Source organism: Scardinius erythrophthalmus (genome assembly GCF_964197995.2).
Source record: "Scardinius erythrophthalmus genome assembly, chromosome: 14".
Classification (NCBI taxonomy): Eukaryota; Metazoa; Chordata; class Actinopteri; order Cypriniformes; family Leuciscidae; genus Scardinius; species Scardinius erythrophthalmus.
The window spans coordinates 30,453,443-30,480,199 of record NC_138234.1 but is presented as its reverse complement, the minus strand read 5'-3'; the positions used below and the strand labels follow the sequence as shown (position 1 = coordinate 30,480,199).

The 26,757-nt window shown below is 37.3% G+C and overlaps 1 protein-coding gene across 4 annotated transcripts in view; it reads left to right on the top strand.

Annotated features, from left to right (window-relative positions):
* The window catches only part of LOC308701384 (semaphorin-3D), a 53,687-nt gene extending 31,718 nt beyond the window's left edge, over window positions 1–21,969 (top strand). For all 4 annotated transcript variants that reach the window (XM_081383642.1, XM_081383643.1, XM_081383644.1 and 1 more), the window contains 16 exons: window positions 8,873–9,033; window positions 10,974–11,036; window positions 11,367–11,486; window positions 11,667–11,760; window positions 12,372–12,500; window positions 14,138–14,280; window positions 15,062–15,176; window positions 15,276–15,345; window positions 15,794–15,938; window positions 16,704–16,926; window positions 17,654–17,742; window positions 18,713–18,754; window positions 18,891–19,048; window positions 19,249–19,313; window positions 20,236–20,369; window positions 20,484–21,969. In XM_081383642.1, the coding sequence (XP_081239768.1) occupies window positions 8,873–9,033; window positions 10,974–11,036; window positions 11,367–11,486; window positions 11,667–11,760; window positions 12,372–12,500; window positions 14,138–14,280; window positions 15,062–15,176; window positions 15,276–15,345; window positions 15,794–15,938; window positions 16,704–16,926; window positions 17,654–17,742; window positions 18,713–18,754; window positions 18,891–19,048; window positions 19,249–19,313; window positions 20,236–20,369; window positions 20,484–20,897 (2,165 nt within the window). In that variant the 3' untranslated portion in view covers window positions 20,898–21,969. The remainder of the gene's footprint in view (window positions 1–8,872; window positions 9,034–10,973; window positions 11,037–11,366; window positions 11,487–11,666; window positions 11,761–12,371; window positions 12,501–14,137; window positions 14,281–15,061; window positions 15,177–15,275; window positions 15,346–15,793; window positions 15,939–16,703; window positions 16,927–17,653; window positions 17,743–18,712; window positions 18,755–18,890; window positions 19,049–19,248; window positions 19,314–20,235; window positions 20,370–20,483) is intronic.
* Window positions 21,970–26,757: the final 4,788 nt, after the last annotated feature.

The window sequence follows — 26,757 nt, the reverse complement described above, 5'->3', positions numbered from 1 at the left end:
AATCAATTATTCAAAATTGAATAAAAATATATTTCGAACCGACTTATCTCATGGCGCTAGATGCTAAATGCTTCGAAGTTACTGATTTGAAACACTCGTACTATCACAATTGATTTCAAGAGTTTAATGGTAGCATGTTGCTAAGCTAACAAGTAAAAAAAATGTAATGCACACAAATATCGGAGCATTTTAACTTTCTTTATCAATGCTTTTCAGTATTGACTTGTCTCTTGACTCATCCGCCATCTTGGATTACATTTTTCACTGACCTTGTTGCATTGCATTCTGGGATTGCCTTCATTACAATGAATTTGTGCAGTGCTGTCTTTGAATTTGAACTTCTTTGAATACCAAAAGCATATTGCTTCAGGCCACCTTAAATTGCTTCCTAGTTAGGGAGCTCAGTTGGTGTTGTAACATTAAAGTGTATACACAATGTTTAGTTCATTAAGTTTTCATTTTTACTCCCTGGTCAAGCTTTATTTAGTTTATATGGAACAATTCTTGGGTCTTGAGTCATTACAGATGTGCCAACGGCGATCAAAACCATCGTTGAAAGCCAAAACAGCAAAAGGAATAAATAAGCAGCTATATTTTCCTCACCACTTAGGATATATAGGGCCTCAGAGAGGAAACTGAGTAAAGTTTATTAGCTTTTAATACGTCACTCTCACTTCAGGGTGACTACCTGAAAGATTTGGCACGGATAACCGTACAGTAGGCCAACAGAAGTTAGCTTGCGTGATTCTCCGACAGATTGATGTTGTTTTGCATAGACACGCATCCCTTGCTTTAGCAGATGGAAAAGATCTACATGTTCAGGTCCATGTTGGTTTTTACTCTGATTTTGAACAGTTCGCTTATTCAAGTGGTCGGACGCAGATGCAATGGAATGGAGATCTTCTCTTGATCTTCCCCTTACAGCTGAAACTTTTGCCTTTCCAATGAGCTTCTGACCCTTGGCATTCCTGTGATTTTCCCATCACTCAAGCTTTACACCCAATCAAAAGCCAGCAGCACTTGATGAAATCCGAGATAACGAGGGAACGGACTCCCTGCTGCTTGAGGAGTGACAGAATCTGTCAATAGAGTCCCTCCTCCGGCTAATCAGCCATCTACTATAATGAGAGCTCTGTTTCAAACGCTCATACCCATGGAGAAATTGAATAGTCTGATTAAAAGCATTCACGCAAGCAATGCCGGTCTTTCTTAAAGGGACAGTTCACTTAAAAATGACAAGTCTGTTATTATTTACTCACAGGTCATTTCATATGACAAATCAAAGTGAAAAAAAAAAAAACATAATAGTACACTCCGATAGAACCACACTGTAAAAATGTTTTATTAATGTTTTGAAAATGTGTTTTTAACAAAATAAATGCATATTGTTGCAAAATGTTGTTATGATATAAATAATGACGATAATGAAATAATGACAGATTATATTTCTGGGTGAACCGTTCCTTTAAAGTTCTTGAGTTTCTGTCTTCCATCAAAGACACACTTCCTAATTTCTCAGAAGTGGCTGCTTTGAAAAGTTTGTTACAGGTGTTTGGCAGAGTCCCAGCGATCCTTTCTGTTTGATGTGCCCATGGATTACAAGCAAATGTTCGCAATTGTCTTGCGTCGGATACAAGACAGAGCGCTTGAGTTTTGTGATCTCTTGAGACTGTGAACTCACCAACACCCCATTCCAACGTACTAGAAGCAAAACAACTCTGGACTTGATTATCAGGATTTCGCTTTTATTGATATTGGATTCGTAAAGATACTTTGTCGAAGAGCTCAAAGCGGAATAGAATTCTGGGTGGCCTAATTGCATTTCCAAGCCTAATCCACAAGTTTCAGTACGTAAAGAGGAACGGTAATCAAGACATCACCTTTGACCCCTTAAATCTTTAAGGTTTCGGCAACTTGGCCTTTGAAACACTTAACTGAGGCTGAACAAAAGGTGCATCAATGTCAGATAGCTGATGTACTGAAAGACCGAACAGTATATGACAGTGGACAAATTGGTTGCCCATTAGTTTTTTTTAAGCTCCACATAACGCAAACCACATTAAATATCAGTCCCACTTCAGAGGTCTTCCCATTCTTGACTGGAAATTCAGTAATTATTTTAAAACCAAAAACATGTAGCTATGTTCCATATTTTTTGTGCAACTCTACAATAAAATAACAAATAAAAATCTGGCGCCCAGAAAAGTACATAATTTAGTCCCTTCCATGACAGGAAGACAATAAAAAAATAAAAGAATAAAAATCAGTCCAGTTTTTTACACAATTGTAGTATTGACTGTATTCATTAACCTTGAGCGTTCAACCCTGTGATCCAAGTAATATATATCTATAACTACAATTCAATATTTTGTCCTAGTTAACTAGTTAGTTGCTGGCAAGCAGTGTTGTTATTGTTGACTAAAATGATTATTGAGTGGTAATTGAAATAAGAGTAAAATAAAATAAGAAAAAATGAAAGATGAAAAAGTTAAAGAACAAAAATTGAGTACTAAAGATGAAGCATTAAAAACATTTAAATGACAAATTGAGTGCTAAAACATTATAAATTACTAAAACTAAATAAAATTTAAATATGAAAATGCTCATTTAAAATCTGAATAAATACTATAATCATTTAAATAATACTATAATGACACTGCTGCTAAGTGACAGCTTAATTTAGGCTACATTTGCAAACCTGTTATCAATTCTGATGTTGCTTTTTTAAAGATGACTAATTGTATGAATTATTATTTTTATTTTTTTTAAAAAGCACAAAAAACTGTTTTTTTCTAAACGTCCTGAATATTATTAACAGCACTGTATAACAATATATGGTCAATGAGTTATGACAAGGTGTTTTTGCATTGCTTTAGCTCATAAGTTAAGCAATTTTCAACGTTTTTATGTTATACAAGATTCAACTAATTTTTTTAACATCAGTTAAAATTAAATGTAAATTTAAGTTGAAACGACCTAAACATCCAAGTTGATTGTACTTAAAAAAAATTAAGGCAGCAAAAAATAAATAAAAAAAATGATTACAGTGAGGGTGGAAAAATATATTTTACAAAAGTAAGTAAAACTTATATACTAAATATATATAACAATATAAACATATGTATACTATATATATATATGTGTGTGTGTGTGTGTGTGTGTGTGTGTGTGTGTGTGTGTGTGTGTGTGTGTGTGTGTGTGTGTGTGTGAACTTTTAAACAAGCCACTTTTTTTCAGAATTTTAAGCTCTTAAAGTTCACTGGCCTTTTGTTGAAGAAGAAAAAACATGTATTTTCTTAAAAAAAGATTTTAAACCTTTTTTTCTGACATTGTCTAAACAGTTTGTTGCAATGACATGATGTTCTGACCAATTAAATAAATATCCGAAATGATTGACAGCAAGCTAAACACATTAATGGATAAAACAAACAATATAATGCACATCTTTAAACAGTTGATGTCCTCTTGAGTGGTTGAAGTAAAATGCCCGGAATCAATGGCTAAATATCTTGCAAATAAACAACTCAGCAACTCATTAAACACTCAACATTAAGTAATAATAAAATACATTGTATTATTGCGAGTACATAATGACTTTCAGCATGAATGGATCGTTCAGAAGATGTCATGATTCCAGCTGTATCGTGTCGACCAGATGTGCATGTCAGTCTTGATCAGAGCCGCTCTGTGTTGAAGATCTCAAGCCTGAACGTCTTTTATCCCTAATCATTTCATCAATCACAGATCAGTCAATTAGCATGCTAGTTTAGTTGCTAGCACAACGTCATTGTTTTCCGGTCACATGTTCAGATATGATTTACTAACTGTTCCAAACCATCATATTATGAGCAAACGCCATTGACTTGGGTCAGCGCTTGGGTGTTTTATGATTGGGACATTAAAGCAAACCATTTCCTAACAGATTCTGGCTAGACCTGCAAAACTCTGTCATGCATTATTTAGACTTGATGCGAACCTGTACACTGGCACAGCATCTTAACAGCCTGGAAAAGTCTGTCCGTCCAGCTGATAACTGGACCCAGTGGACAGGGTGGAGTCTCAACCAGATGTGTCTTTGAAAGAGATATAAGGAATGGAGTCTTTTGTGGCCATGCTTGTTTTTAAGACTAGTAATGAGAAGTTGTGTGTTCAGGAAGTGGGTGGGAAAGGGGGATTTCTTTCTCATTTATCAGGAATATGTGGGAATCGTTCCTGATCCAGCGCATGACACACGAACAACACATGCTAGACTCTCCATAGCCATGATCTCATACAAAGGCTGTTTCTTTGGTCGACAATAAAATAAAGATGTCTAGTAAAATTGCGTAATGCAAACTGTGAACACTCTAAATGAACTCAGACCCTATAGCGAACAAAACATCACAGGAGAGGAACAGATGAGCTTCTAGCGTTTTGGATTTGGGCGTATTAGAAAACTATGTAAACTACTCACGCCTTGTTGGTATTGAGTGTTTTGGTCGATCGGATCACAAGTGGACGACGCTAAATACAGGTGTAAACGGGGTCTAAAACGTTTTGAGCTTGTCCACTTTCGACAACTTCCAGAGGTAGTCGGAAACACATTAGTCCGGATTGCTTTTGTAGTGTAAACACTCATGGTCGAATGTGTTCAAACAGATGGTCACAAAAGACCATCTACTCTCCTCATACTGACCTAATGCGTAAATATTCATATTCAGTTTCAAATATTACATTGAACCCTAGCGCATTAGCATTAATCTTACGTCATCACAAACATGCACGGCGCATGATAGTAACATAACATACAACAAAAACAGAACGTGGTCAATATGTTGTGTTTTTTTGGTGCTATTATGCTCAGCTGAGTAAACGACACTTGGGTTTACTGTATGTGAGTCGATGACGGAGGCTTTCTGCTGCTTGCAAACAAAATCTTTTGAGAAAAAACATCGTAATCGGCTAAAATGCTTGCGCAGGTTGCTTTCTCATTCGCTCGAATCGCGGCACAGTTCGAGTGCGACCGGTACAGTTAGTCTCGGGTTCAGTTCCCCTTTGCGCTCAGGGGTCCGAATGACCGCTTTCACATTGTTTCCAATTTTTCATGCAAACCGTGCCCCGCTCCGAACTAAACTGCCGAGTGAAAACACCCTTAGTGCATGTTAGAAATCAGAAATGGAGAGAGAACATTGTGCTTGGTATGTTTTTGTATTCAAATCAAACTTAGGTCTTCAGCCGACTAATTTAAAATCGGTCTGGCTAGCGCTCTTCCCATAAAGTTTACACATTAAACATCAGTAGGAGGAGAGTAACACATTCGACTTTTGTGTCTGTTCGAACACATTCGACCACATGAGCGTTTACACTACGAAAGCAATCCGGTCTAATGTGTTTCCGATTACCTCTGGAAGTGGTCAAAAGTGGACAAGCTCAAAACGTTTTAGACCCCGTTTACAGCTATTTAGCGTCATCCACTTGTGATCCGATCGACTTAATACCAACAAGGCGTGAGTAGTTTACATAGTTTTCTAATATGCCCCTCATTCAGTTAAATCCAAAACGCTAGAAGCTCATCTGTTCCTTTCCTGGGATGTTTTGTTCGCTACAGGGTATGAGTTCATTTAGAGTTCAATTTTACTAGACATCTTTATTTTATTGTCGACAAAAGAAACCGCCTTTGTATGAGATCATGGCTATTGAGAGTCTAGCATGTGTTGCTTGTGTGTCATGCGCTGGATCAGGAACGATTCCCACAAATTTCTGATAAAGGAGAATAAATAAATACATAAATATGGAGTGTTCGATTTTCTTTAAGTTTATTAAAGTTATATTGCTTTGGATCGCATTCGCCTTTCTTCATCATCTTTGTGGACCAAAACCGTGACAATAACTAAATAAATACAGAATAATTACAAAAGAAAGAAATATATATTTTTATAGTAAGTACAGTATAATATTGTAATGTTCCAAGTTTTAAAAAAGAAATAGAAAAACAAGAAAGCGGAGAGCTGTTCAACACTGAACCAGATCGAAATGAGATCTGACTCTACTTTTAAGACCAGGAACAGTGTGAATGCAACGAGAACTGGTTTGTTTTTCACTTATTGTTCACTTTTTGATTCACTTAAATTGCTCTAAGTTTGGTTCTTAGAGTCGAGTTTGAAAACATCCTTTTAGATTTTTTGTATTGAGAGTGAAAAAAATATAAATCAAGAGACCAGTAAGAGTCACCTAAATGTGAACTCTCCATATGAAATGAGCCAAATTCCCCAAAGAACAGATTCCTTCCGGAAAAACTCTAACCGAGCACTGGAAGCCGCAGTGGAAAGGATTCCTGCAGGTGCTGTGACTTGTGTGTTGGCCTTCGTGCTAAATGGGTTTCATGATGAATAGCATCAACATGCCCCAATTATGAGATTTATTTTACTTGTCAGTGAGAAATCACCTTGTGTCATCTAAGAATTCCTTTAATGGTGAGTCATGCAATGTGCTGCTTTAATGAAGTATGAAAACTAAAAAAGAAAACTGAAGCAGGAAGAGATGTGAAATATAATCCAGAAAGACATTTGGCTTGCATTAATCACAGATCCTAATTGCATTCATTTGCATTACATATGTTGGCGATTCAGTAATTAACTTTACGCATTTTAATGGATCATGTTACTGGATATGTTTCTTTTTTAAAGGCAGCATGGCAACTTTTTTTCACAGAAATAGGCTTTATTTTTTATAAATGTTACAACCTCATTAGCAAGCAGTGGAATTTCCTCACACAGGTGTAACTTTATCATGGCCTCTTCATGTCAGTTAATACACACACAATTTGTCTAAACGAGGACATTTCATATGAAGTATGTTGTTTTCATAAGCATAACTATAATAACAACAGAACATGTTTGATTTTTTTGAATAAAAATATAGTGTGAGTTATATATGAAGTATTAGGCAATGCTAATTTAAACAATGACAAAAAATATGGTCATGTTTTATTTTTAAAACAAATGATTTTTGGCCTAGATATTCCCATTTCTTAATTTCTTTCTTTAAAATAAAAAAAAAATTTGTTAATATATTAATGTTTATTTTAAAACAATATAATAATATTGCATTTGGAATTGACTTGGCATTAAAAGAGTGGTTACGAATTTTATTTATTAATCCATTTTCTACTTGCTTTATGTGTCAATGAAGGTGCCTACAAATTTTGCTGGAGATAGATTTAAAATATAAAGTTTATATCACACTATTTAAAGTGGATCTATGATGCTTTTTAACATGTTCAACTTTCTTTAGTGTGTAATATTCCTGTTATAGCATGAAAAAGGTCTTCAAAGTTACAAAACACAAAGTTTTTCTCTATATCAGTGCGCACTGTTTCTGAACTCCTTGAAACGCCTCGATTGAAGTCTTGAGTTTTCTTCCGAGAACAAACATGTCACAATATTTCTCATTTAAATAATTCCCGCCCAACTCATACGCAAAAATAGGTGCAAGGCCTGGTTGAGTTAGTTAGTAGTGTGCTTAAACTCGCGGTTATGCTAAGGCGCTTGGCATTACCAAAACACACCTGAAGCGCTTGACCAATCACAGCACACTGGTTCAGCCAACCAATCAGAGCACACTGTGCTTTTCAGAAGGAGGGGCTTTATCGAGACAGCAACTAAACAGAGCAGAGTTCCCCAAATGCATCATAGGCCTAAGTATTGTAGAACCATTGCTACCAATAGTCTCTACGTCCAATTTAACCCAGAGCGTTACTGACAGACTGGGAAGAGAGGTGCCGCAACAATGTCAAATATGTGAAAAATATTATGTTTTTGAACATTGAAGCATGAAAACCTATTCTAGTATAGCCTAAAAACAAAACCAATACTTTGTGAAAGGGCATAATAGGGCCTATTTATCTCAGAAAAGAAAAGAAAAAACAGGAAAACAACATCCAGATGCACCATTTAACCTTCACCTTGGTGTAACTGGACCAAGTAAAGAATGCAGTCTCTAGACCTTGAGCTATTTCCTGTGCAACATCTCAACTCCCTTTCATCGGCAGGGTGTGCGGCTAAGAAAACACCTGTCAATGTTTATTACCACAATCCTCCTCTAATGCCCGGCACCTCCAAAAGCTGGACGTTCTGCTAACTCAAGCTGCTTGTCGACGTGTAATTATGCACACTTATGCCACATGTGTAAGGCCCCTCGTCCCACTGGAATTGTGGGTAGCAGGAGTGCAGCTGTCAAGGAACGTGTTCAGGGTTAATTGGCTTTAATTGGAAGGGTTGTTTTTCCTTGCTTAAGCACCAGCGAGGGGGGGTTTGCAGAGATGTGGACGTGTCTGAATGTGTCTGTTTGAGAATGCATCATGTATAATTATGTGTGAATGTCACTGTAGGGGAATATTGATACTTGTAACCTGAAATGTGAGCATGCCAGAAACCATTTCTGCATATGATTGGCATATTTATTTGACATATCTATCAAAGATCAGAACCACTTCACAATGATGTCAATCTAACAAGTTTCAAACTGCAACACAATCCTTCTAAAATGAGTCATACACTGATTTACAAAATAAAGGTTCTTTATTGGCATTGATGGTTCCATGAAAAACTTAAACATGGAATATTTCCATTCCACAGAAGGTTCTTTAAAGTGGAAAAAGGTTCTTAAATTTTGAAAGTTCTTCACATTAAGGAAAAATTGTTCTTTTAAGAACTGTTCACTGAAAGGTTCTTTGAGGAACCAAAAATGGTTCTTCTATGGTATCGCTGTGAAAAACCCTTTTAGATCATTATTTTTAAGTGTGTAGCTTTCGATATTCTAGTTAAAGTCACGAGGTACCAGAACATGTGGGAGTTCAGACCAACTAAACAAACTTTTTTTTGTTGTCTGTCAGAACTGAGGTCGAGGAACGGCTCTGCGGTGTTCTGGGACGGTGGCGAGGCGGGTGCGTACCAGGCCTTATTGCTGGATGAGGACCGCGGATGGCTGCTGGTCGGAGGCCGAGACCACATCTACATGCTGAACTCTGACAGCCTCACACAACCGACACGCAAGGTCAGCGCACGCAAATACCTCAATCTGACAGCGCATGATGTCTTTTATAGGCCAAGAGGATAAGGGTCACGAAAGTGAAAACAGAGCGTGATTACAATGCATTACTGTTCACATGAATCTTATGAAGTTACAGGACTCCGTCTAAAAACTGCTCCACCTCATGCACAGAAAATGACTAGTCCCTCAGTAAAAGTGTATGAAAATGCATTTACTGTATATTTACAATGGTAAACTCAACTAAATGTAAACTATTTTATCGCACTGCTCTATATATGAATTTGGATATACATACAATATATTTACATAAAGCAATATATACTATATAGAAAATTACAACTACTTGATTGTTTATATCATCACAAAATGTAAAGTATATTATCACACTAAATGTGATAAATGTGACTATAAGGCATACAGATATATGATATTCTAAGCATTAACATCAAGATTTTCTGAAAAGCTGCTTTGAAACAATGTACTGTATTGTGAATAAATATACAAATAAACTATAAAAAAAAACATTTTTTCTTTTGTCAAATCAACTTAGATAATTTATGGCATTCAGATAACATAATATTTTGAGTTTTGTTGACTAAACCAATCTCCTTCGTTGTATTAACTCAATTTTTTTGACCAGTTACTTACTTTTTAAGTTAAACCAACAATCATGTTTACAGCGAAAAATTGACTTGATTTGCTAGCAACACTGCAAATCACAAAGCAAGGCTATAATGCTTAACTGTTATAACTGTATGTTTGTTACATTAGTATATTCCAAGCTAATATGGAATTATTTTATTAGGTTATATAAATGTTAGGACAAAAATTCTTCAAATAATGTTAATGGAATCTTCTTGTAACATTATTATATCTTGTAATGTTGAGAAGAAAACGTTGTTAACCGTGTTTTGAACGTTGAGAGAACATTCAAATATAACGTTCTCATGACGTTTTGAAAATGATAGAATGGAATGTTCCTCTAACGTTCACATAACCACAAATAAATGTTCTTTATACATAAAAAACTAACACTGATGCAGGCTCTAGTAGATATGCATTAGCGTAGCGTCAACAGTTTTCAGGTCAACTAGCATGTCCAGTTTAATAACGCAGATATTTGATGGTATCTCTATCGCCCCCTTGAGTAGGGAGGTTTGTACGCTAAGTAAAGTGCTTGCAATGGCATTCATATCTGCATTTACATACTTTAGGCCTAAATTCTCCACTACACATAATCACATCTAAATAAAAATTACATTTGGTTCAATATTAATTTATTCTGTCTTTTATAATAGTGAAATACCAAAAGATGCCTGTAAGAAATTGTGAGGTTAAATATAAGGTCATGGCACAGTCATTCATACGTGATCTTCATAAGAACTAAAGCACGGCAGGTTCTCGATCTTCCAATTATATCATTATGTACAGTGTGCTGATTGCCGGCTAATGATTAGGTCAATACCTGCACATTATTTCCACATGGAAATGATTACAGTTTGAGAGGCATGTAGATTGTTGAGCGATGATGGTATTGCGCCAAGGAGAGTTAATCAACTCAATACTTGTTGCTCACATTTTTTACAAGAACATTAATGTGATGCACAATTTTTTTTTAAAGTATTCAATTAAAAAATGGGTGTATGACATTTTAGTAATAATTATTACTGGGCCCCAGATTTAATAATATATTAAATATTAAATATTAAACCATTATTCAAACTTATAGTATTATTAAAAAATGTATAGTACATATATATATACAGTATATTAATATATTGTTGAGTGTTTAAGCACATAGCTTTCTCTGCTTTACAAACAGCCCTAACTTACAACTATAATGTGTTGTTTCTTTATGCATTATTTTCTGTTCTTTGGAAAAACTCTCTTTTATCGTTAAAGAATTCCTTGGGGAAACTCTCTTTTATCTCTTTTATTTATAGATTCACTGGCCAGCTGGACAGGAACACATCGAACGCTGCAAATATGCAGGAAAGAATCTATCGGTAAGACGCTACAACTTTAAAAGGGCACAAATGGAGAAAAAAGCTTTCAAGTACCCATAGATGCCTTTTTAATAAAGTGATCTCACAGACTGAGATAAGAATAAAAGCTGAAAAAAAAAATCATATTTATAGCTCTATGGGGGGAATATTTCAAGTTGAAAAGTCTTAAGGGAGGGCAAGTCTGAAGTTTTAACATTATTCCCCCCTGCAATAACAGGCAAAAAATCAGTAGGTGCATTACTGTGTGATTTAAACTGCTTCACATCCACCTATCCTTACAAATACTCTTTAAAATCAGGCTTTTAATCACATACCACATGTATCTCTCAGATGGACTGTGCCAATTACGTGAGACTCCTACAGCCCTTCAATAAAACTCATGTCTACGTATGTGGAACCGGCGCGTTCCACCCACAATGCACCTACATTGACCTGGGACACAATCTTGAGGTGAGCAGTCAATCTTTAACCAGTGTGAAATGCAGTTAACACATTTTAAGCTTGTTATCTTGTACATATGAGCACTGACAGGGTGAATTGGACCCAACAGAGGTTTATTGACCATCATAGCTGAACTAATACTGAGGGTAATGGTGCAAACAAAGTGACAGTCTTGTCTCTGTGTCCTAGAAACCAACTTTCCGGCTTCTCAGCCATGTTGGAGAATCCGGGAGAGGAAAATGTCCCTTCAGTCCGCATGAGACATTTACCGCCCATCTGACAGGTGAGTTTCCTGACCCTACACCCTAAACACATTGTCCTCAAAAACAACCCATCAGCCCTTTGCAGGGGGTAAAAGGAAAAATGCACAAAACTCTGCATTTGTTAGACGTACTCCCATGTGAGTCACTGATGAATTAATCTGTATAGCTGGACCAGATGTTAGTTTGCACGGGGCAGTTTGGAAGTTCCCCAGTAAACAGATTTGTCACCCATATTTGTCTCCAATGGACACTTATGGTAATAGGCAGTAATTCAACTAAAAAAAAAAGTAAAAAAAAAATTGCCCAGTTGCTGTTACAGTGTGGTCAGGAAAAGAAACCCAGCTGCAAAAATGTATAATATATTTAGATTTTTTATGACCCAGATGGTCATAATGCATAAACCATATGCTCCCTAATTAAAGGCTATTACTGCAACTGGAGACCTTTTTGACCATTTAATGATGCCTCTGGAATAATCGAAATTTCCTTTTCACACAAGCTGCTGTAAAACAGAGTATTTTGACTAAGGATCTGGAGTCAGAGGGTAGAATCATTAAAAATGAGCTATGTATCATAGAAAATCATTTGTCATTCTAAGTCTAATGTGATTTTGTGTATATACTCACCTTAGATGGGGACCTGTACGCTGGGACGTCCGTAGACTTCATGGGAACGAATGCCGCCATTTTTCGCACATCTGTGCATAGCAGCAATCAACACTATATCCGCACTGAAGCTTACCAGGACCACTGGCTAAATGGTGAGAAGTGAAATAAAACATTCATTGTTTTTTATTGTGTATGCAAACTGCATGAACTTGGTTCCCAAACTGGGATGGTAGAGAAAGTGATCTAGTTTATATTTCGTTGACAAAATAAACAACAATGAAAATGTTGTTCATATCACAATTATAAACAATATTTTGTGAAAGCTAACAAGCATGCATAAGGGTCTAATATACCTGGAGACAGCATTGTTTTGGATTTCCATTAATCTCAATGGTAGTTCCTCAGCTGCCAAATGCAGCCCAGAAGTACCTAACCTGGATGCTGCCATGTTTATTTTTTCATACAAAATCTACAAAAAACATATGAACTACATGCACTACACATTTGAATTACTAATTTCTTTAGTTAGCTAACAGTTATCTAACTTTTTGGATACTGCCATCAAATTAGACTGTTAGATTGGTGTACTGTATATTTAACTGATTAGCTTTAGCATACTGTTATTAATTAGCGTCTTAGCTTAGCATTCAGCTAATATTAGTCTGAGTAGCATTCGAATAGACTGCTAGCTTAGATACCACTCCTACAAAAGGATAACTGAAAATGCTATTTTGATTATCTAAAAGAAATGTATAAACAGCTAACAAGAGAAGAGTTTTTTTAAGCCAATCGTTTGTGGTATGTCATGTGACTGATCAGTGTTTTTTGCAAATAACTCTTATTTTCAGTGTTGGGGAAACTTTTAAAAGTAATGCATTACAGTATTGCATTACTTAGTTACTTTTTTTTTGTAAAGTAATGTGTTATGTTACTTTTGCGTTACTTTTTCTCACCTGGGCTGGTCTGCTTGTTTGTTTTTTTAATAACAAAAACTATTTTCGGTAACTGTAAAGCCCATTTTATGCCAAAAGTGAAATGATAAGCCTCAGGCTGAAGGAAATGCACATTCACACCTGTACAGTAGAGGGCGCTGCTCAAACCTTCCAGCTGTGCTGCCATTCTGGATCACAGAAGAAGAGGACACAGGAGGAGAAAGTTTAACACTCTTTCTTCAGCATTAAAAATAAAAGTTTAGCATAAATGTGATGTTCATCTAAAGTCATTTTTGCTTGTATAGTTGAATTGGATTATCAAAAGTCACTAGCAAAGACATTAGTTAATAAAGTGAGTTTAAATACATTAATTTGTGTTATTGAACATGTTTTGCATGTTTGCGTAATATTCTGAGCTTGCATTTCACTGTTTTTATTCATTTTGAGGATACTAAACCTCTTAACATGGGGACAGGAGAGCTATCAGTCAATAAGTGGGAAAACAAAGTAGGGTGCATTTTTTATTTAAAAAAGTAATGTAATACGATAATCCGATACTTTACTAGTTACTTGAAAAAAGTAATCCGATTACGTAACTCAAGTTAGCCCAACACTGCTTATACTGTAATATATACTGTAGCAAGTCTTAGTATCTCAAAAAAAGTGTCAGGTTTTAAGGTTGTTTAGTGATTTCTTCTGAAATACAAGAAATAATACTGGTATAGAAATGTTTGGCAGTGAATAAGAAGGAGTATGTTCTGAAAAGTTTGCAATTCACTGTTTTGGGGAGCTGGTGCTGCCTAATTAACTTGTGTGACTTCCTCCACCCTCACTCTGATGCCAAATTCTTTTCACAGAGCCAGAGTTTGTGGGATCATATTCCATCCCTGACACTCACAGCTTGGATGATGAAAAAGTCTACTTCTTCTTTAAAGAGACCTCCGTAGAGTCCAACCAGCTCGACAAGCGTGTCTACAGTCGGGTGGCCCGTGTCTGCAAGGTGAGTGCCAAGTCCAGCGCCGTAATGAGCCAATAAAAACATGAAATAGATCCAAAAGACCTTTGTTTGGTATGCAGAATCAATGAGTCTTTTGTAGGCATTAATGAATGGACGTGTAGGCCTCGGTATCATCTGTTGCACAGTGATGTATCTAATAATGGAAGAATGAGGTGTTTGTTTGAGAGTAATTAAACACCAATCTAGCAACAAATCTAGCAAACTAGGTTTTCAGTTCAGGGTTATCTTATCAGAGCATTCTTGAAGTGCTTTAAATATTTCTGATTTTTTACGCTGTATTTGTTTGTAATGTATGACAATGTAATATATTAGATATTTTCTTTTGAGATAATGTCATTGCTTAAGGCTTGAATACACTACATGATTTTTGCACCAATTTTAGGATGGTTTGGATAGTTGCCAAAAGTCTGATTTTGATGATTTTTCAAAGAAAATCGTGTAGTGTATGTTGGGCACAGGCTGGAATCGAATGTTTTTAGCTTCAGATTATGATTCCATCCAACATGTTTGATATTTTGAGTCGATTTTAGAACATATTGTGTTTCATTTGTCATGCATCTCCTATAATGAGGCACATGATGTTTCTGTGTGAGTTTGGTGTGTTCGGAAAGGCTTAAATTCCTGGTAGTGTGTGATCCTTAGTCATTTAGTGTATTACGCCCAGTTTTTCCTCTGTAACCATTTATGATGTCATCAAGTGTATGATTCCTAGTGTTATAAAAGTTGTATAGTGTATTAAAATCAAGCTCTTGGTGTTCATAAGAATGACATAGGAGGAAAACGAAGCTTGATTAATCGCTGGAGCACCTTCCTGAAGGCCAGGCTGGTGTGCTCAGTATCAGGACCTGGAGGCATGGACACACACTTTGACGAGCTGGGTATATTTACACACTCGAATCACCCATCTGTTATAGTCAACATGAACTTAAAATTTCACCCTAGTTATACTTTCTGCCCATTTTTATTTTTATTTTTAGAGGACATATTTCTTTTGGAGACCAAAGATCCACAGAATCCAGTAATCTATGGTGTCTTCTCCACTTCCAGGTAGGTTCATTACTTGGAAAATCTGTCATTCATTGGATCACCACCCCATAATCCTCTTAACTTTTTAGAACGACATTCCTGTCAATGTTATATTTGTTTACCTCAATTTCTGAATTGGCTCCATCCAAATCAGCCAATCCGTCACACTCATTCTCATTTAACAAACCCTTCAGGTTCTCAGACCTCCCTTGTTCGTTCCAACAACCTAAATCTGATTATCTCAGTTTATCTTGTGAACTGACATCAGTATCAAAACGCCCCTAAAATCAACAGTCTGGTCACAGGATGGTCTCCGTCCCGCCCGATCCATCTAGAACAATCCGTCTCGGTGCTCCCACCCGAGGAATGGATAGCTTGAGGCCATGATGGGGGGTGAAAGGTCACCAAACTTGAAGAACTCTGTTATTCTAACCTGGCATTTGACTAATACATGTTTCCTTTTCAAAAGCTCCGTCTTCAGAGGTTCAGCCGTTTGCGTCTATACCATGGCCTCCATCCGAGCCGCCTTCAACGGGCCTTTTGCTCATAAGGAGGGGCCTGATTATCGCTGGATGGAGTACAAGGGGAGGATCCCTTATCCACGACCAGGGACGGTGAGTTCTCAACAGGGAGGAATTATGTTTGGCAGGGTAGAGAAGATGATATTTCATTTGGAGGGATGCTTCTTTTTGCTTTCATGTTGACAACTTGAACGACTTTGGGTAGAGTCTAACTGTTACCTTGATGCTGCTATCACAAGTGCACGCAATATTTGAGATCTATGGTTAGTTCTGGATTGCAGAAGTGTTGGAGCAGCTTGGAAACCATGCGGCCAGTCACTCCTTGCACTAACTGCACTGGCTCAAGGGGACCGTAAAAGTGTCGTCAAGCACTCTAGGGGTCACGTGTCTGGGCAGTTTGTGAAGTGGCTGGAGTGTGGACTTTTAGTGGTTAGGTCTCCAGAAGGAAGTCAATTATCAGGGCTGTGAAATCTGCTCCATTAATTGTCAAAGTCACAACCCATGAGTTGAGCTGAACTCTTGAGTAGACAGATTAACCCTTTCAAATTATGGGGTTTAATGACTAGAAGGTGCAGTTAAGATCATGTTGAAACCACACCACACACATACACATACACCACTTTGGGGTTTTAGATGGACTCGCAGTGGGTAAACTGACTGACAACAGAAGATTCCTTTAAAACTGAATTTCTCAATATGGAAAAATATGAATTATGATGCTTGCTGCACTATGATCTTAAACAGTGGCCAAAACCCACATCTGCACAAATGTTTTTGACTATTTTTACCTTAGTCTGTGACTGTTATGCCAAATTCTCCACAGGGTTCCGCTTAACTATGTGTCCTATGTCCCTTCAGTGTCCGAGCGAGACCTACGACCCATTGCACAAGTCCACCCGGGATTTCCCAGACGATGTTGTGAGCTTCATGAGGGCCCATCAGCTGATGTGGGAGCCAGTGGTGCCCATACACAAGCATCCCGTCTTCACTCGGATCAACGCACCCTACAAGCTAAAGAAGCTTGTGGTTGACAGGGTTGATGCAGAGGATGGCCAATATGATGTCTTACACCTTGGCACAGGTATGTTGGAGAGTGGTTAACATGTTCAAAGAGCTGAATTGTTTATACTAGTAAAAAGTGTGACAACTAGCCCTGGTGTTCCAACATCCCTTCTTATAATTGGTTCTTTTGTCTATTGTCACATCGCGCCATTTGCGTCAGTTGTAGATACAGTGTTAGACCTAAATTGCACTACAAATGTGTAAATCTCCTAGATAGGCAACCAGATCCGGTAAACGCTATCAAAGATGTTCCCATGCTGGTCAGTGGTCTTGTTGCCTGGGATCATCCCAACATTCCACAGTGCCAATGTTTCTTTGCCTGTCTAACATTTGTCCTCCTGGACTGATGGGTGTGTGATTGAACTCTGCCACATCTAAGTGAATCATGTAGGACAAATAGATACTCTGTTCAGGACAAATTTGCTTAACCTGTGTGTACAGAGAGCAGACTTGCAATTTTACACTGTGCAGGACTAGAACAGTGCCACAGCTGCCAGCCCTCAGGGGGCTGGATAAATACACACGCCGAAAGCCAGTGCTCACTTACCATGGTAACTAAGGAAGGGTGCATTATGGGATATATTTAAAGGTTAAGGTTAATGTGAATATCTAGTATCTATCTATCTATCTATCTATCTATCTATCTATCTATCTATCTATCTATCTATCTATCTATCTATCTATCTATCTATCTGTCTGTCTGTCTGTCTGTGAAATCTCACACAGTTAATCTTCTGTATCTCCAGATGATGGCAAAGTAATAAAGGTGGTCTCTGTACCTAAAGAGAACTGGGAAACTGAAGAACTCATTCTAGAGGAATTGAATGTCTTCAAGGTAATTGAATAAGATCTAAAGATCTCTCTCTCTCTCTCTCTCTCTCTCTCTCTCTCTCTCTCTCTCTCTCTCTCTCTCTCTCTCTCTCTCTCTCTCTCTCTCTCTCTCTCTCTTCTGCTGGTTTGTCATGCCATCTGCTGGACTCCCTCATGACCCCTGACCTTGGGCTCTTATTGGTTGTTGTTTTCATGTCAAGCACTTCCCAAACAAAAATAACTCCTAAAGAAGAAAAACAGATTGCTCTAAGATTTCCCATGGCTGTCTACTTAAGTGACCAAACCCAGGGACAGGAGAGGCAACGTCAACCCAGAAATATTGATTTGTATTGATACTGATATACTGATTTATCTAAAACGTTAGACAATGAGGATTGTGTCAGTTTTGCTCTGTGGATGGAGGGAGTGTAAGCAATCAGAAGTCAACTGGTTAAATATGAGATTCCTGTAGAATTTCTGTAGTAGATAATAATGGATTTCTAATAGCAGTTAGCTTAGAGTTATCATTTCTTAAAAATATATGTAGTCCATGCCACTCATGTGCTATATGTTACGTCTTCTATAGTCAGACAATAACTTTGTGTGAGGAATTTACAATTTAAATTATTCATTGAATACCACTGCATCCCTCAAATCTCATTTGTTTTTGACCAAAACACAAAGAATTGGTATGTACATTATGAATAGCTAGTATGTCAAGTATCAGTCAAACCTGTCAGAAGACATGTGATAGCAGACATTGCCCACCAGCCATTTGGAGAGCCAGAGTCGTTTTAAGAGTCAAGGCTCATTTGCTGCTGTATATGAAAGAGAAATGAACCAATGGAGCAGAAAGCTTTAAAACATTCACAAGGGCCTGTTATGATGAGCTGCTCTTATTCAGCGCCAACAATGCGTGTCGTCCCCCACTTTGTTCGGGAGTTGATTCATTTTGTGTGTTGACATTTTTCTTCCTCTCTTTTTTCATTCTGTAGACTCCGACCCCAATACTGAGCATGGAGCTCTCCACCAAGAGGGTAAGTGGACGTGTTTGTTTGGTGGGTGGTTACTTAATAATGCTATAAGGACTTAGCTTTAACAACATTATGAGCTTCATGATTCTGCTTTCAAACCTGCCACATATCCTCATTTTTTATTTGATTTCTTCTCTAGCAAGTGCTGTTTGTAAGCAGTGATGAAGGTATCGTCCAGCTGCCTGTGCAGAGATGTGATCTCTATGGTAAAGCGTGTGTAGACTGCTGTTTAGCTCGAGACCCATACTGTGCTTGGGACGGCTCCTCTTGTACTAACTACTTCCCCAGCAACAAAAGGTATAACTTATTCTACTAATTGACATGTAGTTACTAAGTTATTTACAGTTAGTTGAATGTCTAAAGTGGACTATTGAAATAAAGCAAAAGCTTATTTATTATTGACCTAAATAATAATACTGAAAACCACCAGCAAACCTTTGAAATAATGCATCTGAGGGTTGGTCCTAAGGCGGCTAATATACTCTTGTGGTCCGCAGGCGCGCCCGGAGACAGGATGTGAGGTATGGAGACCCCTGGAGCCAGTGTCAGGACATGAGAGACGGTAATAAATCACACTGTGTTCACGAATCTTCACCATCAGGGTGTATATGATATTGCCCAGTCCTGTAAAAAAGAATGCACACTACTCCCTCTAGTGTGCATAATGAATACTAACACATGCTAAGATGTGTGCACCAGTTCAATATGAAATACAAACTGATTCTGTTTACTTTCTTCGTGCAAGTTATTGGTGTTACTGTGACAAATTATTAAAACATGTTTCAAAGAAAGAAAAAAAATCTTTTATGAAGCTAAATACCCTGATATACTCACAGTGAAGATTTTTTTAATTTGAGTGGGGTTTAGATGAATATGCTGCACATTTCCCTCTCAATAACTAAATAAATGCAACAAAAATTACAGGGAATGTTTACATCTCCACGTCAAAAAAAGGCGAAACGTTTGGGAAAGTTCGCTTTGGCCAAACAAACTTTCATTTGGCCTGATTTTGTTCTAAATTATGTCACCCCAGTTTACTCTTTAATTTCACTGGAAGTATATCAGGCCTTACAAATTTTTCATAAACACTTTTTGTTATGTTGGTTGAAACTCTCTTCACATCCTAATAGCAAACAATAATAGAAAAAAAAATAAAAATTAAAACATATATCTTCTGTGGAAGTCTCAGGACCAAAATAAATGTTGTCCAATTATTGCATTCGGTCCGAATGCAATGATAGGATGTTCTACCTGCCTGTCAGCATATGTATTTCCATACATTTCCATACACACTAGTTTAGTGTCTCTCGTCTTGTGATGCTTTGCAGACTTTGCCTTGTGCGTTCATGAGTTTTGAAGGAGACGTGGCTTTGGAGATGCTCTGAAAGGAGGGAGGGATCTTATGCTTTCAATGCTAGCTCACTATTGCTAGCCTCTCAAAAATTGCTTACCCTGCCTTTAAAAGTGTCCATACCTCTCTGCAGGTTCAGAGCAGCCTGAACTGAAGATGGTATACGGCGTGGAGACGAACTCAACCTTCCTGGAATGTGTCCCACGTTCACCACAAGCCACAATCAAGTGGATAACTCAGCCAAACAACAACCAGAACAGCAAAGAGGTCCGTCCACATCCTGTTATTAGAGAAGATTTCATCGTAAACATCTGTAAACTGATAAGTGGATACACACTTAACTCACTTCTACACTAACACAAACCCCTTTCTGTATCTCAGTTGTTTCCAGGTGAAGAAAATCTCATCCACATGCAACGTGGGCTTCTCATCCAGCAGCTAACATCTGCTAGCGCTGGCCTGTACCTCTGCGTAGCCTACGAACACTCGTTCTCCCGCACGCTAGCCCGCTACGAACTACACGTCATCCCCCAGAACAACATGTCGAAAGCGCAGAACACCCAAGCCGGAAATTACGCAGCCTCACCGCGAAGCTTAAAGGAACTACATCTAATGGGAGTTAGCGGGCTAACGGCTGACGACTACTGTGAACATCTTTGGTACCGTGAAAAACGGCGACAGCAAAAACTTCGCACGTTTAAGTGGAAGCAGGTGTCTGAAAACCGTAAAGCACGAGTAAGGCGACAAAATCCACCCTACGAGCCTCTAGACGGAGGTGAAACTGCAGACTTTTGATGAAAAGGAGAGTGTCTTTATCTGGACAATTAGCATCTTGTTTGTAGCTTAACAAAGGCTACTTCCAACTAGATGCAACCACCAATTGCTACTAGCACAACAACAAAGGGCTACAGACCTTGAAAACTGTATTATTCTTCATTAAGTCCTCTCTTAAGTTTAATTTTGTAGCCTGTGCTAGTGTTAGCATGTAGCTGTAACACAGTATAACCAAACAGCCTGTAGCTGTGCAACTATGAATTTGTGCAATCTGGCATCGAGCTAAACACATTTTTCATTAATTTTCTGTAATATTTTCATTGTATTTCTGTCGTTTGTCAACCTTCTTGAAAGACAAGCATCTATGCTAAATGCTAGGTATGCTTGGAAAGCTAATACTGAAAATGGACAATCTAACACGCTGCCCTAAGCTAACGGCAGTGCAAAGATGAACTGACTTCTCTTGCTTTCACTAGGCATGTAGATTAAATAGATCTGTATATCACTGATATTATATTTGGACTCTTGATAGTCAAATGTACAAATTTGTAGTTTGTTCTGACAACAGCAGGTGCCTCCATGTTCAGAGGAAGTTTGCCCAGGATGAACCCTTCATGTTTCCTTCCTTTTCAAGAACAATCTCTTCTGCTCTTTCCTGAGAACATCCATGAGTAAATATTGTGTTTGTTTGTTTTATGACTTCTATGCATGTCATTTTGTCAAAAGCTCTCCACAACAGCTCAGCTCGTCTTTTGTGTGTACAGTTGTCTAAAATGTGTGTGTGTCGGAGCATCTGGGAATGGTAAATAGATGATGGCCTCCATGGATTAATCAAAGGGCTTTTTTAATTATTTTGACTGCCCATGAAAATGACTTCCAGGATCCTCAGGCCTTCTTTTCTTCCACATCTGAATGAAAAGATGTCATTGGCTCATGGTGGAATCTAAAAATAGGTTCATTGTTGATTGGTTAAAGTGGTGAGTTAGTTAAAGCTAAATGTTTTCATGTTAGTTGATTGAATAACAGAGCTCACATGTTGGGTTACTCGAGTTAATGTACGTATAATGTATTGTCATAAAAATGGTCATATATGTATTGAGAATATATTTTCTGGCTATACACCTATCAGAAGAACCATTTTTCTTTATCTCTGAATTTTTATCTCTAGATTTTATTGAGCACAAAAGTGTATTTCTGCTATATATTTAAATTCCTATACATGATTTAAGAACTGTACACTCTCTACTATTCAAAAGTTTGGGTTTAATTAGTTCATTAATACTTTTCTTCAGCCAGAATAATTAAATGAATCAAAAGTTTGAAAAGAATTCTATATTTCAAATAAATGCAGTTCTTTTGAATTTTTCATTTCTAATGTATCACGGTTTCCACAAAAACATTAAGCAGCACAACTGTTTCAACACTGATAATAATAGTAATAAATGTTTCATGAGGATCAAATCATCATATTAGAGTTATTTCTGAATGATCATGTGACACTAAAGACTGGAGTAATGATGCTAAAAATATTCAGCTACTATCATAGAAATAAATTACTATTTAAAATATATTCAAATAGATTTAAAAATTGTAATAATATTTCACAACATTACTATTTTACTGTATTTTTGATCAAATAAATGCCGCCTTAGTGAGCACAATATACTGACCCAAGTATATACCCATTTTTAACGGTGTATTTTTGTTTAATGTCAGTAACAGCATTTTTAAACTTTTTAACGGATATGTATGTGTATATATCAATATGGTGGCAGTTACCAGCAACTGCATATGTGGCCTCAGGATATTAATATGATCATATATGAAATACTTCATACAGAAACTATTTTTAAACCCCCGCAACATTTTTTTTTCTTTTGAGGTGAAGAAAATGGTGATAACTATGAAACTCAAGGTCAAGGTGAAAACATTTGGTTAATTCACACATCCTGCTGTGGGTGAGACTTTGTGGTTCAGTGTTTGTGGTGCAAAGCAAGTGAAACATTTTACTGAACTTGCCTCAACTTTAATTATAAAGAAATGTTAGGCACACCACAAGTATTGAGTTATTTAGCCAGTTATCTGAAACAAATATATGCCATCAAATTAATTTCTTAATATATAGTAATGGTTTCTACAAACCTTATATGAGAGTAACCTAACTCTGCATACTGAAAGAGTGATGGGGACACAAGAATTGGCGTTAGCAACAGTGGCAAAACAACTAACTAACACATTCGCTCAAGAGACGAATAAGGTGCACAACTGAAATGTAATGTTTGGAAATGAATAACTCAAGTATTAATCACACTTTTACATAATGTATCAGTGTTTGGGTTGAGTCTTGGGGCTGTTCAGGATCCATAATCTGAAACTGCTATAGGTCCATGTCTTGAGGTACTAGTTGTGGATGTTCGTTTCTGCAATCAACAAAAACTTTTACTAGGCCTGAAAAAAAAAAAAAAATCTGAATCGCAAATAACTAGACAACATTATATTTTAAAGGTGTCATCGTGACATGGATTTTTTTTATTATTATTTTAATGTTCTGTGGTAAACATGATTCACTGTTTCAATGCGCTGGCGGCACCTGCTGGTCAGAACAGTGTAATGCAATGAAAACTCAGCCCAAACATGTATAGGAGAGAGTGGGGTAGGATGAACCATTTGGTAAGTTGGCTCACCCTATTTATCTCGGCAACTGTATACTTTTATTGTCATGTGACCATATATTTTGGAACCACCCATTATTTCTGCCAGACTGTGAAAAGGAGAAGCACGTGAGAGGAGTGGAATCACCCATTTACTTTAAAAACTGTTTTTGGCAGGAAAAAAAAGGCTCATCTTACCCCACTCTCCCCTAATGATAATGCATGTATAAATTGCCTTTTACAAGCCTATTGCAAATGTTTTCATGAAAATTTAATCTATAAAATGTAATATTCAAATAATGAAATACCATTAAATATGAAGGTTATTTTTCTTTTTACTCTAAGCGTGTTTATCCGTTACAGCAGGATGGATTCTGATTGGCTGTCAATTTTTATCGTTCATTAGCTGGATACAATCGTTCTGAAGCGATATCTTTTCTCTGTGTCGTTATCGCCCAGCCAGCACAGCAATGTGGGGCCCAAATGGGTTTGACCTGGGCTATCTAACTGGGACCCAGCCAGTTTTGTCCTCAGTTTCCATGTAGGCCCCACATGGGTTTGTCCAGATGAAATGAACACTGCTTAGTGTGCACAGAACAGGCTGTTTAATGTAACACTGAATCAGTGTTGGAGGTAATGAGATAATTAAGTGATTGAATAATGATTGTGCATTATTGATGAACACCTGCTGTTAACAAGCATAATCACTGAAGGAAAGAGAAACACAAGAACTAGGCCTACTTCCAGCCACTGCCTTGGATGAAATCAACTGAAGATAAAATACATTAAATCTCTCAAGATCGGATTAAACAACTCCACAAACAGCATTACCAGCTTCACTTATTAGTAACCAGACTGACTTTATTTCTGTCAGACGTCTTCAGAAATTCTTATTGAGAATTAACAGAGGTTTAGATGTTGATTACTTATTTGAAAGTAATAGTTTGATTTGATGTAACCATTGTGGCGATCAGTGTGTGCTTTAGTCGGGCTCTTGACTTTTTAACATTAGTTTTTCTCTGGCAGCTGTGTCTGTTTGTTATGAAGAGAACAGCAAGATAAAATGCAATCAGATGCTGTAAGCTGATTGATGATAAGAATATAGGCATCGTCATATAGTGGCTTAACTCACTGATATTTTGTGTAAGGTTTGTACGGGTAGTTTGTCATTCATTTTGTTTTATTGTTGTGATTCTACAGCAAGAGATCCAGCACAGTTTAATCAGAACATCAAATGATTTTTAAAACCCCATTTACACATGTTGGACTACTGAAAGTTCTACTTGCACACAGACATCAAGAATCAGCATATGAATCTCAACAATGGTGACATGCTTCATGCTGCAATGCATTCTGAGTAGGGCTAAAAATAAATCAAATGAGTATGATTCGCTAAATAAAATTGACAATACTCACGTTTCGGCTTAAGTTCTTCACATGTTTATCCGATCCAATTTGATAGGAGGTGCTGTCTCGAAAAACGAGGGGTCTGAGAATGCGGGACTCTGGGCTCCGAGTCAGGGGGGCAGGGTTTCATAAAAAACTGAAGCTTCCACGGGCGCCGCCATTGATTAGCGAACCATCACCTGCTGTTAGCATTCCATTGCCTCCCATTCATTTTGGCGTCACTTTGACAGCGAATAACTTTACATCTGAGGCGTTTAAAGACTCCATTTGTCCATTATTTTTTTCTAAAGAAACACGAAAATGTATAAAAGGCTCCATTACCTTGTAGCTTACGTTATGGCCCTGTAGAAGCAGTTTTCATAAAAATAGGCTAACGATTGCGTCATAAACATGCGACTCTCTGTCGTACAGTAGAGAGATTACCGTATGGACAGGAGGAGAAGCTCACGGGCAATCGGGGGGACGTGGAGGCAAAAAGTGACAAAATAATTAATCAGAATACTTAGCAAAAGTTTCTCCTGCTCCTAGCTCATGGACATCTCCGTTTTTGCAAGTTTCGGAAGGGAATGATTCAGATTTCTCTTGGCACTGCTACTAGAAGACAGACGGGTTGCTCACGTCACATCTACGTCGTCAAGCTCAGTTTGAGTCTGCGCAGTATGCTCGACCATCAGGAAGTGAGAGCTTCTAATTGACTTAATTTGTCTCCGTTGAATCCAATGGGGTCGCTGTTTCCAGTTTATATACTGTCTAGTCTGCAGCTTTATACTACTCCTTTTATCAGCAGCATCCACACACACACACACACATAAAAACAAAAGTTGAACATGAAAATTTTTTTTGGCGCAAATGCACTTGCCAAAGGAAGACGGATTATATGAAATGGATCTATTAAAAAAAGAATAAAAAAACGTTGTTTATTAACGAGCTGTAGTCACGCACTGACAGAAATGCAGTTCAAGTTAACGGCATTCATAAGGTGCACTGCATACTGAATCTGACTGCATGACGAGCGCGAGACGCGGCAGTGCACACATCGCGACGCGCGTCTAGGTTATATCATGAAGTAAATGGGAGCGGGAATTCACCACATTATAAACTCGGCATTTGAGGGAATTAACACTGTACGCAATACCCCCAACCTCACAAATGTCAGGCCCCGTTGAAATCTAGCCTATATAAATATTATAGTAAGCAGAAATGTGAAATGTACCTTAGCATATTAGAGGAAGACGCTGATATCTCGATTGAATTGATGCCAGATTGATGCTTGAAGAATGCACTTCCCACAGCAGTCATAAGTAGAGCTAGAGGTTAAACTTTTCTATGCAGAATTTGATTTGATGACAGTCACGAGACCGATTACTTGATCCAATCACGTTGATGGATAAAAATAAAATTTAAAAACGAGCATGTAATGAGTAACGACCACAAACGGAAGGAAAATAGCGAATAAAAGTACCGATACATCACTTAAAATGTACTCAAGTAAAAGTAAAATTACACAATTTTTAAACTACTCAAAAAAGTAACATTACTGAAAAAAAAAAAAAAACGTGAGTAGCCTATTTAATTAACCCATGGTGGTTTGAAGCTTGTATTGCTAAGTTATTATGTTATACTGCTTTAAATTATGGTTTGAATAAAAATAAAATAATAGATGCCATATCTGGTGAATCCATAAGTGTCCATTTTTTAAAAGGGGACCTATGGGAAACACTGATGTAGGCAACAATATTTTTTCTTGCCGCTACAAATATTTTGGAAGGGAAAAGACAAAATATAAATGGAATCAGTACATAAAATGCTTAATATTAAAGATG